The 22890-nt window shown below is 38.0% G+C and overlaps 1 protein-coding gene across 9 annotated transcripts in view; it reads right to left on the bottom strand.

Annotated features, from left to right (window-relative positions):
- The window catches only part of Ca-beta (Calcium channel protein beta subunit), a 440977-nt gene that overhangs the window by 89454 nt on the left and 328633 nt on the right, over positions 1–22890 (bottom strand). For all 9 annotated transcript variants that reach the window (XM_070106634.1, XM_070106637.1, XM_070106635.1 and 6 more), the window contains one exon: positions 174–673. In XM_070106634.1, the coding sequence (XP_069962735.1) occupies positions 174–673 (500 nt within the window). The remainder of the gene's footprint in view (positions 1–173; positions 674–22890) is intronic.

The following is a 22890-nucleotide window of genomic DNA, read 5'->3' as shown; positions in this document are numbered from 1 at the left end:
ATAATTGTTCCTTAAAAATCATGTTTTTCACTCATATTTTTAAATCGGTTTTTCTGGAACCAAACTATTGTGTAAAAACAGAATTAGGTGTATATGAGATAACACAACAAGAGAGTTTAAAAAAAGAGCTTCAAATACAGAAAATCCCCAGCATTTTATATCAAAGTACATACCTTACTGCTGCTTATTTTTAGATATACAATAGTAGGCGCCAATGAAGTTTTTGCAAGTTGTGAAGGGTGGTTTATTGTGTCGCAGTCAAGAACTACTAATTGTAGAGTTCTCGCCAGTTCAAATATACGTTCAATTTCTTCTTGAACCTTGGTGAGACAGTCTGACCGACTGCTGGACCGTTCCATGATTGCACGTTTCGTAGGGTTGTTCATAATAGATCTCTTTGCTAGAGATATATCAGCCATTACCCGTGTAATTATAATTCTCCCTTCAAAGCGGTGTTTTAAAAAATCAAAGAGAGCCTTTTGCATCATATCTGTCACTTCATATCCCTTAAGGCTAGGGCCAACTAAAACAACTGGTCGCATTGATGGAACTACGTCGTAAGGAGAAGCAGTTTCTTGCTTTTTGAAAAATGGCTTACGCTTGTCTTTATTTAATGAATTCGTAATTGTAGTTTTTCCTTGTCGATTCGCGCCTAAGGAATCGGATTCATCACCTAAAGATGTTCGAGAGGATTAAAAGAATTGTAAAACATAAATGTAAATATATAAATAAATTGTACATATCAAATTATGAAACAACAGCTAGCTCTTCACTCCCAATAATTGGTTTAAAGTCATGACAAATTATATCATTTATAATTTTACTTTTGAATTTTACAATGGTTGATTTTGCCTAGCAAAGAACTTGCTTTCAACTTTGTTTGTGGAACGAATATTCTTGTGCGAATATATTGAAAATGTTGCGGAAGGTCTTTGGTGATAAAACTATGGCACAATTTATAAGTGGTACAACAATTTCAAAGTGGGCTGAGAACGCGATAAAGACGGCCCGCGCTCTGGAAGACCATCAGGTTTGGTGCTTGAAAATCGCCGACTGACAATTAGAGACTTTGTTGATAGTGTTGGAATATCATTTGGCTTAACCCAATCATTCCCCAACCACCAAGTTTGCTCGATTTGGCACCGTGCGACTTCTGGCTATTTAACAAACTTAAAATGCCAATGCCAGGACGCCATTTGGACACGATTGAGATGATTAAAACCGAATCGAAGAAGGTCTTCAAGGCTATACCGAAAAAAGACTACCGATTGTTTCGAAGTGTTGGCAAAAGTGCGTTTAACCGGACGTAGATTACTTTGAAGTGGATAAAATTGACTTGGAAGAATAAATAAAGAATCGGATAATTTGTCAAGCTGTTTTGGAAAAAACGCGTTTAAAGATGAACTAATAATGAGTTTGTTAAACTATGCGGCTACACTTTAGAAGGCTGTATTAACTCAAAAACTATTTGAGAAATCGATTTAAAATTGTATTACGTTATTTTGAAAGGTATAACTTATCGAAGTATAAAAAACATATGTATTTCGTTTAATTTCACACATTACAATCAAATTTGTATATTATTAACTTTTCTTATAGGTCATAGACGAAACAGGTTTTATAACTATATTTTACTTCCCGTCAGCGAAAATTATATTAGGTCAAGTAAAAAGATCGTTCGGTTTTTATCTAAGAGATGGCGTTATTGTCCATAGTACTAGTGTTACGTGTCGCATCATGTCATACTATACGGCGCTGAAAACGTGTTTATTCGCGCTAAAAGTTTGTCTTTGACAGTTTTTCGATTGATTTACTCAGTTCGTTTTGAGCGCTCGTCAAAGACGGACACCAACAAAGAGAAAATTCGCTATATTTTACAATTTTTCTTCGATAAAAGCGAAAAAGCAGCCAAAGCGGCTGAAAACATTAATTTAGTTTATGGGCCCGATACTGTAAACGAACGTGTAGCACAAAAGTGATTTGCTAGGTTCCGTTCCGGTAATTTCGATGTCAAAGATGCACCACACGTCGGGAGGCCTGTCGTCGAAAATTGCGATAAAATCATGGAAATAGTGGAAACAGACCGTCACGTGAGCACTTATTTAATTGCTGAGGAACTAAAGATAAGCCAGAAAACCGTTTGGAACCATTTGCATAACCTTCGATTCAAAAAGGAGATCGATGTTTGGGTGTCACACGAACTAACGCAAAAAACATGATGGACCGAATTTCCATCTGCAAATCGCTGCAGAATCGCAACAAAATCGACCCGTTTCTGAAGCGGATTGTGACTGGCGATGAAAAATGGGTCACTTATGACAACATCGAGGGCAAACGGTCGTGGTCAAAGCTCGGGGAAGCGGCCCAGATGGTGGCCAAGACCGGATTGACGGCCAGGAAGGTTTTGCTGTGTGTTTGGTGGGATGGGCAAGGAATCATCTACTGCGAGCTGCTCCCCTATGGCCAAACGCTCAATTTGGCCCTCTACTGCCAACAACTGGACCGCTTGAAGGCAGCACTCATCCAGAAGAGGCCATCTTTGATCAACAGAGGCCGAATTGTTTTCCATCGCCAGAAGCTCCTGGAGCTCGGATGGGAGGTCCTAATGCACCCACCTTATAGTCCGGACCTGGCACCAAGTGATTACCATCTTTTCCTGTCCATGGCGAACACGCTTAATGGTGAGAAGTTGGCCTCAAGAGAGGCCTGTGAAAATTGGCTCTCCGAGTTTTTTGCCAATAGGGACGCAGCCTTCTACGAGAGGGGTATAATGAAGTTGGCATCTCATTGGCAACAAGTTTACGAACAAAACGGCGCCTATTTGACTCAAATCGGACAAATGTACACAAAGTTATCATCTTTTGACAAATCAATAAAAAACCGAACGAACTTTTTACTTTACCTAATATTAAAATCCTCCTCAAATAAGACATATCTAACATAAACTTAATCGAAGGGGCTAAATGTAATATATTGAGATGAGAAAAACGGTCTGGGCTAATTGCATTAACTTTTGACATTGCTCACGTATACTCGATAACATATATTCGGCATTTCGTTTCTTAGAATAACGAATATCATTAGATGTAATATATGGGAGTCGGGGTAATTGGTTAAACAAATTCAAATTTTCGGCATTAAACTGTAGTATGTGCAGTTAATTTTGCTAAAATATTTTACATATTGACCCATATGGTAAAAACGGTATAAAGCCAACCGGAAGTTTGAAAATCTTATATTAGGTTTATGGAAGATAGGGGTAGTATTGAAATGATTTTATCTATTTTGGGCATCATCATACCCTGAACAGGGTTAAGTTTGCCACGAAGTTTGTAACACCCAGAAGGAAAACGAAGACCCTATAAAATATATATATATGATCAGCATGATCAGCTGAGTTGATTTAGCCATGTCCGTCTGTCCGTCCGTCCGTCCGTCTGTATATATGCAAACTAGTCACTCAGTTTTTAAGCTATGGATCTGAAATTTTGTACCTGTCCTTTTCTCACAAAGAAGCTGCTCATTTGTCAGAACGGCCGATATCGGACCACTATAGCATATAGCTGCCATACAAACTGAACAATCGGAAGCAAGTCCTTGTATGGGAAACTTTTTTATTTGACGTATTGTAATGTCTTCACGAAATTTGGCATGAGTTATTTTCTAAGGTAACAATGTAATTCCCGAAGATATTGTTTTGATCGGATGACTATAGCAAACTGAACTATCGGAAGCAAGTACTTGTATGGAAAACTCTTTCATTTGACGAGGCATCTTTCTGAAATTGGGCATGAATTATAATTTAAGGCAACAATGAAATCTCCGAAGAAATTGTATAGATCAGATTACTATAGCATATAGCTGCCATACAAACTGAACGATCGGAATCAAGTACTTGTATGGAAAACTCTTTCATTTGACGAGATATCTTCACGAAATTTAGCATAGAATATTATTTAAAGCAATAGTGCAAGCTGCGAAGAAATTGTACAGATCGGATGACTATAACATATAGCTGCCATATTAACTGATCGATCGGAATTAAGTGCTTACATGAAAAACTTTTTCATTTGACGAGGTGTTTTGAGGGAATTTGGCATGAGTTATTTTCTAAAGCAAAAATATAATCTCCGAAGAAATTGTTTAGATCGGATCACTATGTCATATATCTATCCTCCTATCATCACCAATAAATAAGCAGTAAAGTTAATGTTTGAAAATCCTGATATTAGTTGTATGGGGTCTATGGCAAGTTTTTAACCGATTTTATCCGTTTTAGGTAGAAAGTTGCACGGTTATTAAACAAAACAAGTAAGGAAGTTCTAAGTTCGGGTGCAACCGAACATTTTATATATCGACCCGATTCAACCCAAAACATACTATTATCGAGAGTTTCCTTTATTTATTTTATTATATTGGCTAGATGAGTTACGCCTCCCCCCTCCATACGCGCCACTGAGCGCCAACACACCACATCAACACGATCCACAAGAAGACTCCACCCATTAACACACACAAACACACACCACCCCTGCAGACATCACACCACGCAGATATCACACCACACAGACCACCCACACATACACATCACATCCTACCACAACTCTACACTACCCAACACTCAAAAGGGAGTAACAATAGACCAAAAACTTTCTTTCTCATCAGCGAATCGCCCCGATCAGACGTCCGCAAGTTTCCGCCCGTGTTCCCTTTTTTTTATACGCCGTATAATTTTTCGTCAAAGTGCAAACAGGTGAGTGCACAAGTGAAACGATTAAATATTGGTCCTTTGAGCCCTAGTGGACGGCACTATGGGCAATTAAACATAAAAAAAAATATAAAAAAACAGGTGCAGTGACAAAGTGCGGTGTGAAGTGGCTAAACACAAAAAAAAAAAAAAAAAACCAACAACGTGCGCGAAATAATAAGAAATTAGAAACGCGCGCGAATTTCAACAAAAAAAACAACAAAATTACATACATAAAAAAACGGGCGCGAATTAAATAAAAAAAACCTGCCACTCTACAACAACAACCACACCAGCTCACCATTGTCAGCGCAGCCAATGAGCAGAGGACTGGGCCACAGAAAGGACAGCACAAGCATATGTATATGTACATATATAAAATTGTCCCCAAAACCCCTTGGCGGAAACCCCAAAGTGAGTCGTATCGATTCCATTTAGTATATGTATATATCCTCTTAATATTATATGTATGTTGAAATTTATACCTTTGCGGTTTATTTTTTACAAAAATCCGTCTTAATAAAGGCAATAATAAAAAAAAAGCGGTTACCAAACTGTTTCTATATTTCGGTTTCTTTTCCGGTAAAAACCAAAATACCGCTAAGATATAAAACAGTTTTGTAAAAAATATATATCCAACGAACTCTTGATTACCTAAATGCTTACCGTTGTGTTCAAATACACAAAAATAGTTCTAAAACTAAATAATTCAAGTATTTACTTGCACCAATTTCCAGCAATACCCCTTATACTTAATCAAGTATAAGCAGGATTGCGTAAAATAAGCAAAGGCAAATCAAAAGCAGAAACAAACAAAAGCGAAAACGTACAAAATAAATTTAAACATACATATACATATTATATTTAATACATATAAATATATACATACATACTATATTAGGAGAAAACCTCCGTTTAAAGCATTAAAATATGTATGAAAATATTCAAACATACATATTATACTAATAATTGCTATACATATATATATTACTAAACATTTACATATATACATACATATATACATAAATTTTACTCGAACAACTGCGGTAAATTATTCTACTTTTCGCGGTCTTTTCGCACTGCGTACATATATTCCGCACAAAAATATACTACGTGATATCCATACATACATATATACATACATTTAAAAGAATACCTGCGGTATATTTTTTCCTTTTCGCGGTCCTTTCGCACTGCGTACATATATACACGCTCAGGTATACATAAATACATTAGTACTTCGCTTCAAAGTCCACATTGGCAAATATTCCGCAATACCCCTTGTTCTTTGTTAAACAAAAACAAGTAGGATTGCATATATACATCTAACATTCTAGGTCCACATTGGCACATATTCGCAATACCCCTTGTTCTTTGACCAACAAAAACAAGCAGGATTGCGCAAAACATTATATAATACATACATACATATGTACAAAGCGCATTGATCTCTAAGACGAGCTCTCAATTGCGCATAACGACAAGTACATATGTATCAGCTGATCCGCTTATAGGTATACCCTATAGGAATTGCGGACGAATAATACATACACATCAAATTAAAAATAAAATCATTCGCGTTTTATAATAATCAATTAAATAAATAAATAAAAATAAATTAAAAAAATTATTGCGAGTGAATACGAATGGTACAAACTAAATCCGCGAAATTTTGCTTACTTAATCAAATTAAAAACTCTTACTATCTTAAAAGAGTTCAGTTATTCATACGAGTTAATACGGAGATTAAAAACGTCATTGATTCACTTGGTTTATTCATAAAAAAAAATATATATATATATAAGAAAACAAAAAAAAAACTTCTTTTCTTAAAAGATAGATAGAAGAAGATATTTATTACACTGAAAATATTTTAATTTATTTCGGCATACCTTTTTAAATGAGCTCAGACTCAAAAGAATCAAAAATATCTCAATTGTTAAAAGTACCAAAGATGATTTCAGATGATAAAAGTCCATGTACACCTGCAGAAGCTACACGCTCGAAGCAAAGGTGCTACACTAAATTCATTGCTGAGAGTGACAGTCTAATACGATACTGCACTCGATTTTCATCTTCGCCGATTCAAGAAAATTCTGAATCGGTATTAGAAATTAAAAAAGACAATCCTGAAATTTTTGGAAACGTCTCCAAGCTGCATATGACGCAATTGTAGAATCTGACGACTCAGACCTACCAGAAAATTTCAAATCTTCGGCTTACGCCAAATACGAAAACTATTTAGACCAGTTCGAAGAAACTAAAGCAATGATTTTCGATCAACTTAAGCTAATAAAAGCAATTGCACCTACTCCACATCAGCGAGTAGAGCTGCCACAAGTACAAAGTCATGAGACAAGTTCAGGCATCCATCTCAAGGTGCCCACATATGATACAGAAATATTTCATGGTGGTTATGAACAATGGCCGTCCTTCCGGGACATGTTTACAGCCGTTTACATAAACCAACCAAAATTAACAAACGCACAAAAATTGTATCACCTCCGATACAAAACAAAAGATCACGCAGGCGTCATAGTCAAACAGTTCGCACTAAATGACGATAATTTCAATCTGGCTTGGGAAGCTCTTAAATCAAGATTCGAAAACGAAAGAATATTGGTCGATAAACAAATATCGATATTAATGAACTTGCCAAAAATTCAAAGGGAAACTAGTGAAGAATTTATCAAACTTCAATCCACTGTTTCAAATTGTTTGTCGGTTTTATCGACACAAAATATTCCCACAGACAGCTGGGATCCAATACTGGTAAACATATGCACTGCCGCATTACCAGAAAAATCATTACTTCTATGGGAACAATCGCTCTCATCACGAATAAAATGCCCCACGTGGCAACAAATGAAAGATTTCCTAACTACCCAATATGAAATCGCAGAAAGGGTAGATAAAAAAATGGTCAGAACGAAACCCGTTCAACATGACCTAAATAGAAGCTTCCACAGACCCCAAGCCAGTACCAACAACAATTTAAATAGAAGCTTCTTCAAAAATCAAACGTTCACATCCGAACAGTACAAGCAAACGTCATGCGAACTATGTACAGGGAGGCATAAGCTCAAATCTTGCGAGAGATTCAAAAAGATGACTATTTTCGATCGAAACAATTTTATAAAAACGAAAAGACTTTGTACAAATTGCCTATCACATGCACATACACTTAAAGAGTGCGAAAGCAAATTTAATTGCGTTTATTGTCATAAACGCCATCATTCAATGCTGCATTACAGCACATTTTCCAGCTCACCCCCAAACAACGCAAATACAAAAAGAGCCACGGGTTTAGTTGCAACAGCAAATCCTGAAGTGCGAAATCCCGATAATTGCCAAGAAGCACCATGCTGCTCAAAGGCATTAAAAACCCAAACGCTACACAGCGAAAATCAAAGTAGAGTACTACTACCAACAGCAGTCGTCTCCATCGAACATCGAGGAGAGTGGTTAAAAGTTAGAGCCTTAATAGACCAAGGATCACAACGATCTTTCATAGCGTCTAGGGCTCAAAATAGGCTACAACTGCCAACAAAACAAGCCAACTTTGAAATTACAGGAATGGGCGGAAGAGTAGTTCAAAACTCTAATAAAATCTGCCCCATTACCTTAATTTCCCCCCAAGCGGATAAGCACATACAAGCAGAAGCTATAGTCTTACCGCAACTTACAAATATGCTTCCAAGCTATCACATAAATAGCAAGCATTGGCAAAAGGTTTCACACCTAAAGCTAGCAGATCCCAACTGCAACACTCCCGCTCAAATTGACCTTCTATTAGGCAGCGATCTCATACCACAGGTAATACTCGAAGGTATTGAGAAAATTTCAAATACACTATTAGCACAAAATACTATTTTTGGGTGGATCCTAAGTGGACTAGTTTCGGAACCAGTTACCACCATGACCACTCAAGTTGAGGAAATCTCAAACGAATACCTCAATTCACAATTAAAAAAATTTTGGGAGTTAGAAGAACTCCCCCCCATATCAATCACAACCCCTGAAGATCAGTATTGTGAAGACTTTTACAAAGCCACAACTACTAGATCAGATAATGGTCGGTACGTCGTACGACTACCACTAAAACAACAATTTCCCAACACCATCGCCTTAGGTCACTCTCGCACCTCTGTAATACAGCAGTTTCAAAGTATGGAAAAAAACCTACTTAAAAAAGGCGAACTCAAACCAGTATATGATGGTGTGTTGAAAGAATATCTCCATTTAGACCACATGGAGGAAGTAAGTCCATGCGAAAAAATCATAAATGGCAAATATCACTCATTTTACTTGCCTCATCACGCAGTAGTAAAGCCAGACAAAAAAACAACTAAAGTAAGAGTTGTTTTTAATGCATCAAGATCTACTAGCTCGGGGAACTCCCTAAATGATATCCTATTTACGGGACCCACGCTCCAACCAGATTTAATGCTACTCATTTTAAATTGGCGTATATTCAAATACGTATTCAACGGAGACGTCGAAAAAATGTATAGGCAAATAGTCGTACATAAAGACGATCAAGATTTTCAGCGAATTATTTTCCGAAAATCTCCCAATAGTCCACTACGCGACTATAAACTTAAAACAGTTACCTTTGGCGTCAACTGTGCTCCATATCTAGCCATTCGAACACTCCACGAACTGGCAGAAAACACAAAGTCAGAATTTCCTCTGGAAACCAAAGTGTTAAAAACACAAACATATGTAGACGATATCTTGTCTGGAAGTCACAGTCTTCCACAAGCATACGAGTCACTATCACAAGTGATAAAAGCCCTCAAAACCGCAGGGTTTCCGTTGAAAAAGATAACGGCGAACCACCCTAATATTCTAAAAAATATACCACATGAAAATTTGTTAGATACTAATTTCCTTAAATTCGAAAAGGAAAGTACAACAAAAACTCTGGGGATCCAATGGAATGCGATATCTGACCAGTTTTCATACACTACAGAGTCAATATCTGCATTATCTGCCATAACAAAGCGACAAATTCTATCCTCTGTGGCGAAACTTTTCGACCCCGCAGGATGGCTTTCGCCAGTTATGATACAAGCCAAAATTCTAATACAAGAATTATGGTTAGATGGAACCGACTGGGACGAACAAGTAAAACCACTGCGTTTAGAAAAGTGGTCCCAGTTTGCGAGCAATCTAAATGATATCTCACAGATACAAATCCCACGATGGGTAAATTATGCCCCAGAGCACAAAGTCGAACTACACGGCTTCTGTGACGCTTCTGAAAAGGCATATTGCGCAACTATATATGTTCGCACACAAGGCGACATTGCGACCACAAGCCACCTACTAGTAGCAAAAGCAAAAGTAGCTCCGTTAAAAACAATAAGTCTGCCACGACTTGAACTGTGTGGAGCGCTACTACTAGCCAAACTAGCATCCATAGTGCGAATGCATTTAAACATGGCAAAATACAAACTATATCTGTGGTCCGATTCTGAAATCGTACTCGCTTGGTTAGAAAAACCACCACATGCATGGAAGACGTATATTTCCAATCGAACGTCTCAAATCCTTGACCTAGTAGGATCAGCCACTTGGCGACATGTGGCCAGTGCTGACAATCCTGCTGATTTAGGTACAAGAGGATGCAAACCGCTGCATCTTGCCACCACCACCCTCTGCTGGAATGGCCCCCGATGGTTAACAGAATCTCCGGATTCCTGGCCACAATCGCCCATGCGCAATATAATTGCCCCAGAAAGTCGAAAAATCGATTCTTTTCACACATCAGTGGAGAATACTGACATCCTTGAGCGATTTTCATCGTTCTCCCGAGCCCTCAAAGTAATCGCCTATATGTTAGAGTTCATAGAGCGACTTAAAATTAAAGTTAAGGGAGTTCCCTCAGAGTACCCCCAATGCGATACATTGACGCACCTGGAATTGCAAAAGGCAAAGGTCGCTCTAATCGCATCAACTCAAACTTCAGCCGCGATATAACACTATTAAGAGAATCAAAACCCATTGACAAAAGGAGTTCACTCTTAGTTCTTAACCCATTCCTAGACACGAAAGGTCTGCTTCGTGCGAATGGTCGGCTTGCCAATTCAAGCCTCACGTATAATGAACGCCATCCTCTAATCATACCAGAGAAATCTCGACTTGCCACTTTACTCCTCAATTATATCCACTTACTTATGCTCCACGCAGAACATCGCCTAATGCAACATATAGTCCGCCAAGAGTTCTATATTCCCCGACTTAAGCCCCAAATAAAAAAATGCATTTTCATGTGCAAGTTGCGAGATTATGGCAGCACTTCCACCGGAACGCTGTAACTTCGCTCTGCCTTTCACAGTCACAGGTGTCGATTTTGCTGGGCCTTTTCAAGTAAAGGCGTCCATGCTAAGGTCGCCCACCATAATGAAAGGCTATGTGGCTGTCTTTGTCTGTTTTACGACAAAAGCAGTGCACCTCGAGCTATGTACAAGTCTGACTAAGGAGGCTTTTCTCGCGGCATTTGCTCGCTTCGTCGGACGAAGCGGCTTCTCCTCAAAACTAATGAGCGATAACGGCAAAACCTTCATTGGAGCCCAAAGAGCCACTGAAAAACAGTTTGTGGATTTTATTAAACAAGTATCACCTGAAATTGTTCAGAAGTATGCTCCCCAAGGCATTAATTGGCAGTTTATCCCCCCAAGCGCTCCTCATATGGATGGTTTATGGGAATCAGCTGTAAAGAGCTTCAAATCCCATTTTAAAAAAGTAGCTGGAAATTATAAATTCAATTATGAAGAATTCACTACCTTATTAATCCGAATTGAAGCCGTTCTCAATTCACGGCCACTCACCACACTCTCGCAAGATCCCTCCGACTTCACAGCCCTAACTCCAGGGCATTTTCTCAAAGGAGCACCCAGGCGTGGGGTCGCTATCCCTATTAAATCGATGGGAAAGAATCAAAATTCTCCATCATGATTTCAGCCGTCGATGGAAGGAAGAGTACATCAAGGACCTTCATAAAAGGTACCGAGGAAAACTCCAGAAGAGGCACCAAAGCTTGGAGACTGTGTTATCATACACGATGATTGTCTACCCCCCACAGAATGGCGGCTTGGCCGCATAGAAAAATTATATTACGGTTCCGACGGTCATATACGAGTAGTTGATCTCCGTACTCAAAGCGGAACGCTGAAAAGACCGCTCGTGAAATTATGTTTTCTGCCAACCGTATCTAATGACAAAACCGCAAATAACAACCAATCCGCCGATATTACCGCGACGCAAATGAATTAGTCGTATAACTAACCAATAAACCCGCAAATGACAAAACCGTTATAAACCAAACATTCTAACCGCAATGATCGATCAAATTGACGATCCATTCCTGCTACACACCGTGGCACATTCGCCATAAATTTACATGCCACAAATGTATAATCATTCCAACTTCTTCATACAGATCAATATGGAAGTAGATATGGCAGCAACACCAACGCCAGCTGTGAGGTCCGCCATCAATGTGCCGCGCCCTGGGGCAACTGCAACACCACGAACCGCAGCGGCAATCGGCCCTGCAACCGCTCCCCGTAATGGCCCGCGACCACTACCACCTTCATCAGCACCGGCAACGGTACCTCAACACCGCCGATGCCCACTGTGTCAACGCACACACCGGCTGCAACACTGCAGCATTTTCCGAAACATGCAGCCACCACAACGTCAGCAGGTTGCCCAAGCGCACGGGCACTGCCTCAACTGTTTGTCTACGGTCCACACGACTCCGGAGTGTACGTCGGTTACGCTCTGCCAGCTGTGCCATAGACAGCACCATACTATGCTGCACCGCACCCCAAAGCGGGCCGTCGGGCGACAACTCGCCCCAAGCCGCAGATCGCAGCAGAGCAGCCATCCGGAGCACCACCGAAGACAGGCAGTTCCTTCTCCATCCGGACCGAGACAGGAGGCGTCAACACGGCGTCGGCAGCCCAGGCCAACATACCGCCGCTCCACTGGCCTCAGCAGCGTTGTTGCCACGCTGCAGCAACTACAGCGGTTGCTAGGCAAAAATTCGCCTAGGGGGGCCGGGATGGCTAGATGAGTTACGCCTCCCCCCTCCATACGCGCCACTGAGCGCCAACACACCACATCAACACGATCCACAAGAAGACTCCACCCATTAACACACACAAACACACACCACCCCTGCAGACATCACACCACGCAGATATCACACCACACAGACCACCCACACATACACATCACATCCTACCACAACTCTACACTACCCAACACTCAAAAGGGAGTAACAATAGACCAAAAACTTTCTTTCTCATCAGCGAATCGCCCCGATCAGACGTCCGCAAGTTTCCGCCCGTGTTCCCTTTTTTTTATACGCCGTATTATTTTTCGTCAAAGTGCAAAAAGGTGAGTGTACAAGTGAAACGATTAAATAATATGAATTATTATATCCTACACATTGACCGATATTTTCGGTAAAAAGTCAACTATAGGCATTGGGGTCCACATATTCAGTACCTAGGGACTTGGCATACTTTAAACGTATTATTCACGCAAAGTTTTACCCCGATATAATCATTGTTGCTTGATATGCATAGTGGAAAGTGAAAGAATCAGATGGAATTTAAAATGGTGTTATATGGAAACTAGGCGTGGTTGTAATCCGATTTCTATAATATAGAAATATGAGAATAATATTATGTACCGAATTTGGTTGAAATCGGTTAAGCAGATCCCAAGATATGGGGTTTCCCCTAAAAGTCATCTAATACCATCCCAGAGATAAAATTAAATGTCTCTGGCATGTATAGTGTTTGATTTATCGCGCTTTTAGTAGTTTTGAACAATACCTTTATATGAGGAGTGGACGGGATTGTCACTCGATTTCATCCATTTTCACACTGTCGATAGAAGTGCTAAAAAGATTAGTTCTCAGTGAATTTGCACATTAAACCTAGCAGGAGAACTGTTTCTTACGAATTTGAATTCACTGATTTCAAATCTACCCTCAGTTTCTTTCTAACAGCTCTAGTTTCAGTGATACTGGTTCTTTTTGAAACTTTGTTACTCGGCTTACTTGAATTAATTTTTAGGGAACAAAATTACTAAATTTAATAACCGCTATGTCTACATTAAGAAGAACTTGTTTAAATGATTCGAATAGTTTTGTTTTGTTTGTGGTGACTATATATTTAGAGAAAGGCTTACTAAATACTTGTAATGGCTTCCCAAAGTAGTCCAAATAGGTATTTTTTATAGAATCTGAGGCATTTAAACAGCGTTTTCTAAACAATAAGCCTTCATGTGCATATGGGACACCGGGCCAAGACATTGCACTGGAAGTTTGGCCTTTTAGAGTGAATTAAGTACCGGGTAGTACGAATGTGATGAATGCTTCTCTAGTTGCCAGAGACCGCATTATATTACCCCCTCTTTATATAAAGTTAGGCCTGATAAAACAGTTTGTAAAAGCTCTAAACAAGGGTGGGGAATTTTTTGAAATATCAGTAAAATATTTCCGAAATTGAGCACAGGAAAAATTAAAGCCGATGCTTTTGACCTTCCTTAAATCAGGGAACTAATAAAACCAATATTTCACTGATTGTATCGCAAACAAGGAAACAACTTGCATGGATGGAAATTTAGGTTGGCAATATTTCTGAAGAAATAAAAGTCTCCAGACGACCTTTAACACATTAAGCAGCTCATGTTGCACTCTCAGAGACTAGGACTAAGACTAGTAACATGATTCATCTTGGTACACTTCCTCTTCCACCATTTAGACTGCTCCCAGAAAATTTATGCGACCTACGCGAAGAACAAGGAAAACGCTTTCATCAGGAGATTCACACTATGGAAGAGCGGTGCCAAGATCGTTGGAATTCAAATATTTAACTGATTACTGCTGGATCATTCAAAACAAGACTGATGTTTCTACTCATGCAAGAAAAGCACATAAAAAGAATTTTTTTTTCATGTTAAGTAAGAGCAATATATTTTTAAATTCTAAAATTGTAGTACAAGCATAATATTTTTGGCTAAAAATATTATATGTTCATATTTCGAAAACTAGAGCTGCTAGAGAAAAACTTACTATAGATTTGGCAAAATCATACAAAATCGGTTAAGAAAATTCATAAAACAAAACTAAAGTTTCTCAGCGTAATTGATCCGATTCAAGCCATTTCTGACATACAGACATACTGTGATCAGAAAAAGATTCGTACTGAATTTCTTTAATATATCTGACCAATACATTCATTGATTTTTGATTTGTATACTGGAAAGTGAAAGAATAACATAGAGGTAAAAAAAAAGATGAACGACCTACTGCTTCTGCCCCCATACATGCCCTTTGCCTTCCTATATCCGCCTCCCTCGAAGGTATCGACGAATATCGCGAGGAATATTATGCGTATGGGAAGCAACTAATTACTGAGACAGACGCTAACGTACTAACTATTAATATAGGTAATACCCCCATCTTTATCAATAGACGTAGGAGGGAGGTCTTAGATATAACAATAAGGAACAGAGGCACGCCCGGCTAAAGTCTTATTGAAGTACTCTTTTTCGATCATAGGAGGGGTACCGATGTATACGAACAAATCTAGAACGAACCGGGACACATATGTGAGTGAACTGGATCGCTCTATTAGCACACTTTCAATCCGATAAGTTCTGCGTTGTGTGCATTGTCATTGCCTTTGAAATACAAACCATGTTTAAATGAGGAACTACAAATTCGACGTAATTACGATCGCATTGACGTATCAGATCGCATTTCATGAGTATAATATTATAAACAAGCAGATAACGTCAGCGCAATATGAAATATTAGAAGATTTTTTTGAAGGACCACATGCTCTATTGGTTGAGGCAGGGCACTTAACACGGAGAATTCAATAAAAAATATTACTAGATACACATGATTTAATGCGAGACGTCCGCAACTTGTACAACTACGAAGTTAAAATGAGGGTCTCGTGCTTACTTTAGAAAAGATTGCTAGATCTTTCGATAATTTCACTAAAGTAGCCTGCACGGACGGTATGTTCCCCCCTGTAATGCAGATGTATTATCTCACCGAGCTGTATATACTGCCTCTGACCGGTTAGCGTCCACAAGTAGGTGACAGAACCCAAGGAATTCATCCAAAGCCGGGAAAGAAATACTACTCATTGCCAGAATCGTATAGCCCAGTCAACCTAACATCATTCCTACTAAAAATTGTGGAAAGGCATGTTGATGGTCTGCTAGACTCAGAAGGTGAGTGAAGATCAGGAGTAACAAGGCTTTAAGTGTCTTCACTACTGGGGAAAGGATCCATTCCATTTTATCTTATTGTGAAATATATTTGATTAATTGAGCACAACCTTTTTATTGATTCCTTTAGCTTTATTAAGGCAAACAAATATAATTATTGTATAATAAATAAATATAAAATAAAAATAGTTTTCGCTTTGTGCGTAAGAGTAGCTTCCATTGAAATATTAGATGCATTGTTTGTCACGAGAATCATTTTTAAAAAATTAATCATAGTTTACGGCATCTGTTCCCTTTTATTTTTTGAACAGGTTTTAAATCGACATATTAAAAATCGTATTACTGTTATTTGTGATAACATATATACATACCTTTTTCAGTCATATTTTTTAGAAGTATTTGGCAATGACTCTGACAAAACAGAGTTGTCATTAGTTCATGCAAATTTTAAGGATATTTTGTTTTTGTTATAATCGGACACATATTATACTTGTATGTTTATCATGTGCTTGCCTTAGGAGCCAATTTCGATCAGTAGTTTGTTTTTGATTAGTTGTACCCAAGATATTGGGGAGTACACTATTTATCTAAAAGTAACACTTGCTTTGTTTCAAAGAACAGGTTTATTTAACTTATATATAATATGTGGTATATTTAATTTTGTAGACACAATAAATTTAAAAAATAAGTTCGGTGGCCGATGTAAAAGGAAGCACCAAATACGAAAACAAAAGTTTAATCGCCAGGATCGCCGTCGTATTAGAAAAGTTTATATAAGGTATTCAATACGTCGAAAAAGGTAGCGCGCAGGTTCGTATAGCGAAAACGAATGTGTATGATCGCTGTAGCAACTGTCCAAAGCGAATGTGGGGTGTTGACGCGGCGCAGTGTACTAAACGAATCGGATGGGTAGAGTTGCGCGCAAGATCGCTATTCCGTCGAATGAGGTGAAAAAGCTGATCATCCCTTTTGTTAACTGATGATGTACACGCGCGGTGTTGTGGTGTGTTGTACTATCCTATGTGGTGTCATCTGGTGTGGTGTATTGGTAAGTATTTGGTGGCATTATTAAGGTGCGCCAGTTTTTACCGAGGTGTGGTTATTTACTGAGGCTTAGCTCATTTAAACATCCTGGCCCCCCTAGGCGAATATTTTGCCTAGTGTTGCACATATTTGCAGTAAACATTCCAGGTATCTCGGCGTACTGCTGTTGGAGTAGCAGAGCGCGCGGCATGCATGATAATGCAGTAGTGGTAGATCCATATTTACCTGTGCGTGTAGGATGGAATTTTGATTTTGAAATGGGTATTATGTGTGCGTTAAGCAAGCAACGTTGTTTTGCATTTATTCAATTGGTGGTTGTGACGACGTATTATTAGATGGTATAATTTTGTTTATTCATTTTATTGCCGGTTATCTATTATTACTTTATTATAGGCTTATATGATGGCGACTCCACGTCTAGCTCAGATATGGCCAGAATGGGTGCCCCTTTTAAACCTTTGAAGAGGGATCTTGCGAGAGTGAGGTTTATGATTTTTACCCACTTTTTTGAAGTGAGATTTGCAACTTTTAAAAGTGTTTCCCATAAACTACCCATATGATGAGCGCATAGATCGATGGGATAAGTGCGACCTTTGCTTTTCGTAAGTCTAGGTGCGTCACAGTTTCACATTGGGAGTATGGTGATCCCTTAACTTGATTTTTGAATTATTTACTACTATGAGCCACTATAGTGAGATAGGTGTCGATATTTCGATATTCTAGGACAACTATACTGCGAACGATATAATGTTTGGGCGTGGGCGATTGTAGCCAAGAATCGGGAAATTCGAATATCGTTTAGATTATTCGAGAATTGTGTTAGGATTTTCACTTGTATCATAATTGGCGAAAGCCATCCTGCGGGGTCGAAATTATTATTGCGAATAATGCGGATATTGACTCAGTAGGATATGAAAACTAGTCAAATATCGCCTTCCATTGGATCCCCTGTATTTTTATATTGTTCGAAATTAGTATCCAACAAATTTTCTTTTGGTATATTTAGTAATATATTTGGATGATTTGGTTGTTTTATAAATATTTGTGTTGTTAACACTGGGGTTGTCAGAAGAAGCTCTGACTTGGTTTTTTGTGCCAATTTGTGGTTGGAAAGTTGTGGCTTTAGTGATAGTCGTAGGACGTACCGGCCATTATTTGATCGAGTAGTTGTGGCTTTGTGGAAATCTTCACAATACTGATCTTCTGGGGTTGTAATTGAAATGGGGGGAAGTTCTTTTAACTCCCAAAATTTTTTTAATTGTGAATTGAGGTATTCGATTTCCGCAACTTGAGTGGTCATGGTAGTAACTGGTTCCATAACTAGTCCACTTAGGATCCAACCAAAAATAGTATTTTGTGCCAATAGTGTGTTTGAAATTTTCTCAATATCCTCAAGTATTATCTGAGGTATGTTGCAGTTTGGATCTGCTAGCTTTAGGTGTGAAACCTTTTGCCAATGCGCGCTATTTATGTGATAGCTTGGAAGCATATTTGTAAGTTGCGGTAAGACTATAGCTTCTGCTTTATTTCTATTATCCGCTTGGGTGGAAATTAAGGTAATGGGGCAGATTTTATTAGAGTTTTGCAGTACTCTTTTGCCCATTCCTGTAATTTCAAAGTTGGCTTGTTTTGTTGGCAGTGTTAGCCTATTTTGTGCCCTAGACGCTATGAAAGATCGTTGTGATCCTTGGTCTATTAAGGCCCTAAGTTTAAACAGTTCTCCTCGGTGTTCGATGGAGACGACTGCTGTGGGTAGTAGTACCATACTTTGGTTTTCGCTGTGTAGTGTTTGAGTTTTTAATGCCTTTGAGCAGCATGGTGCTTCTTGGCAATTTTCGGGATTTTGCACTTCGGGATTTGTTGTTGCAACTAAACCCGTGGCTTTTTTCATATTTGCGCTGTAAACTGGAAAAATTATTTAAATGAAGCATAGAATGATGTCGTTTATGACAATTGGCCAAATGAGTTACAATTCCCGCCCCGAAGAACTCAGACACACGACACACAAGACAACACTGGCACACACACCACACACAACACCCACACACCACACGCAACACCCACACACCACACAAGGATCTCTACACAACACACCGAACAAAACATCTGTCCTCGAAGCGGACAGCCTCTTCTCTCAGCGACTGTCGATCAGCAAACATCGAGCTTTCCTTTGGCGCGTTTTATCGTCAATAAATTTATATCATTTTATTACCTCTCCACTGGTATGCGACCAGGGAGTGAGTGCGTCAAGATAACCCTTTTTATAATTTCATATTAAAATAAACATTTTCGAAACGGAAAAACATTCAATTTTACTTTAATTTACACACGCGGAAGTATAAAGTGGCAAGTAAGTGGTGGACTTAACATTGGTCCTTCGAGCCATTCCGAATGGCACTATAGTGAAAAAAAAAAAAAAAAAATTTAGTAAAAATAAGGGTGGAAAACCTTAAAAAAAAATGGCGGTGACAAACAACTAAAATAAAAAAATAAAACATAAAATATATATATGAAAAGTGCTTAAAAGTGATTTACATATGTATATATAAACGGAGAAGCCAACAACAAAGTGTATTGAAAAAAAAAGGCAGAAGGAAAAAACAAAAGAAAAGGGCAGTAACCACAAGAACAAAAAAAAAAATTTATATATATATACATATGCTTTTGGTGCATAATATAACAGTGCAGTGACAAAAAAAAAAAAAAGAAAAGGGCGCGGAAAACCAAAACACAAAATTAAACTGAAAACGGGCGCGAATTAAAACCCATATATATGTATATATACATATTAACATATAAAACGGGCGCGAAATTAATACAACAAAAACCAATCAAAAACCTCAAGGAACATCCCAGGGAAGGATTGGATACATCAGCAGGCATACAGGCTATAGTCCCCAAAATCCCTTGACGGATATTCAAGTGAGTTGTATCGATTCCATTTTGTACCTCATTACTGCAGGGTATATGTATCTTTATTACGGTTTTCAAAAACGGTTGCCAAACTGTTGTATTTGCGGTATTTCGGCTTTCACCGAAAAATTCAATACATATAATATACATATATATATATATATAATATTTATATATATATATATAAATATATACATATTTTTATTGCCTAGGAAAGCTTACCTTCGTGTATTTAACACAAATCCCAAACACAATATATGATATATACATATATATGAAATTCAAGTACTCTACTTGCAAAAATATCTGGCAATACCTCTTATGCTTGATCAAGTAATAAGCAGGATTGCCTAAAACAAGTAAGCAAAGGCAAATCAAAAAAAAAAAAAAACCACATATACGTATACCCACATAGCAACATATACAATATACGTGTCTATCTAACTCTCAGACATACGTACATATTTACTTTATATACCGAGAGTGCACATTTACGAATCGTAGTGCACATACGATTACTTTGTTTCTAATTACGTTTATGCGCTCTTTCTTAACTCAGAAACAACGTCCGTTCGTTTACATACATACTTATACAAGTACGGGACATCCTGTTATACCCTACTAAGGTACCACCAAAAGTTAAAGAACTTAAAAAGCGTATTCGGAAAAAAAAAAACATTTTAAACGGTTCGGTAAAGAAAAAAACGAATTCTTAACAAAAAAAAAAAAGAAAAATAATTATTTATAATTCTATAAATAAATAAATAACGATAATAAAAAATTGTGAACAATATTATATACATTGCTTCTATACAATTTAATTTAATATATTCCAAAGTACAATTTGGCACATACTCGACAATACCCCTTGTTGTTTGGCAAACAAAAACAAGCAGGATTGCGTAGAAAAAAAAAATTATTTAATATTATTTATATTCAAAGTCCATATAGGCACAAATCCGGCAATACCCCTTGTTTCTTGGCAACCAAAAAACAAGTAGGATTGCATACATATGTATAAAGTACATTGATCTCTTATACGAGCTCTCGTTGACACATACTAATTCGCTTATAGGTATACCCTATAACGCATACGAACACGAAAAAGATATAACAAACTAGATATTGCAATTTTTGAATAATTATTAAAATAAACAATACAATCGAGAAAAATAATAAATAAATACCGTAACAACGAAACACGCTATATCATTTAATCCGATTTAAAAAAAATAAAAAATAAACCGATTTACTAATTCTCTTATTTATATAAAAGAGTTTACGCGTTACAATTACGAATTTCGCTTGAATTTAATCAGTTTACACTGAGATAAATCATTTCATTAATTGGACTTTTTTAAATGAACGCAGATTCTAAAGATTCTAAATCTTACCAACTACTAAAAGTACCAAAAATGATTTCGGACGAAAAAAGTCCATGTACACCTGCAGAAGCTACACGCTCAAAGCAAGGTGCTACAAAACAAAAAAGGGGGAAAGACATTACATATAGTAAATTCATTGCTGAGAGTGACAGTTTAATAAGATACTGCACTCGATTTTCATCTTCTCCGATTCAAGATAATTCTGAATCGGCATTAGAAATCAAAAAGGAAAATCTCGACAATTTTTGGATACGTCTCCAAGCTTCATATGGCGCCATAGTAGAATCTGACGAATCAGATCTACCAGAAAATTTTAAGTCCTCGGCTTACGCCAAATATGAAAACTGCTTAGACCAGTTCGAAGACAGTAAAGCAATGATTTCCGATCAGCTGAAGCTAATAAAAGCAATTGCACCTACTCCACATCAGCGAGTAGAGCTGTCACAAGTACAAAGTCAAGAGGCAAGTTCAGGCATCCATCTCAATGTGCCCGCATGTGACACAGAAATATTTCATGGTGGTTATGAACAATGGCCGTCCTTCCGGGACATGTTTACAGCCGTTTACATGAACCACCCAAAATTATCAAATACACAAAAATTGTATCACCTCCGATACAAAACAAAAGATCACGCAGACGTCATAGTCAAACAGTTCGCACTAAATGACGATAATTTCAATCTGGCTTGGGAAGCTCTTAAATCAAGATTCGAAAACGAAAGAATATTGGTCGATAAACAAATATCGATATTAATGAACTTGCCAAAAATTCAAAGGGAAACTAGTGAAGAATTTATCAAACTTCAATCCACTGTTTCAAATTGTTTGTCGGTTTTATCGACACAAAATATTCCCACAGACAGCTGGGATCCAATACTGGTAAACATATGCACTGCCGCATTACCAGAAAAATCATTACTTCTATGGGAACAATCGCTCTCATCACGAATAAAATGCCCCACGTGGCAACAAATGAAAGATTTCCTAACTACCCAATATGAAATCGCAGAAAGGGTAGATAAAAAAATGGTCAGAACGAAACCCGTTCAACATGACCTAAATAGAAGCTTCCACAGACCCCAAGCCAGTACCAACAACAATTTAAATAGAAGCTTCTTCAAAAATCAAACGTTCACATCCGAACAGTACAAACAAACGTCATGCGAACTATGTACAGGAGGGCATAAGCTCAAATCTTGCGAGAGATTCAAAAAATTGAATATTATCGACCGAAACAATTTTGTAAAAACAAAAAGACTTTGTACAAACTGCTTGTCACATGCGCATACACTTAAAGAGTGCGAAAGCAAATTTAATTGCGTTTATTGTCATAAACGACATTATTCTATACTTCATTATAACAATTTTTCCAGATCACCCCCAAACAGCGCAAATATGAAAAGAGCCACGGGTTTAGTTGCAACAGCAAATCCCGAAAATTGCCAAGAAGCACCATGCTGCTCAAAGGCTACACAGCGAAAATCAAAGTAGAGTACTACTACCCACAGCAGTCGTCTCCATCGAACACCG

This window comes from Bactrocera oleae, chromosome 3 (assembly GCF_042242935.1).
Source record: "Bactrocera oleae isolate idBacOlea1 chromosome 3, idBacOlea1, whole genome shotgun sequence".
Classification (NCBI taxonomy): Eukaryota; Metazoa; Arthropoda; class Insecta; order Diptera; family Tephritidae; genus Bactrocera; species Bactrocera oleae.
The sequence above is the reverse complement of the archived record's forward strand: the minus strand, read 5'-3'. Positions and strand labels throughout refer to the sequence as shown.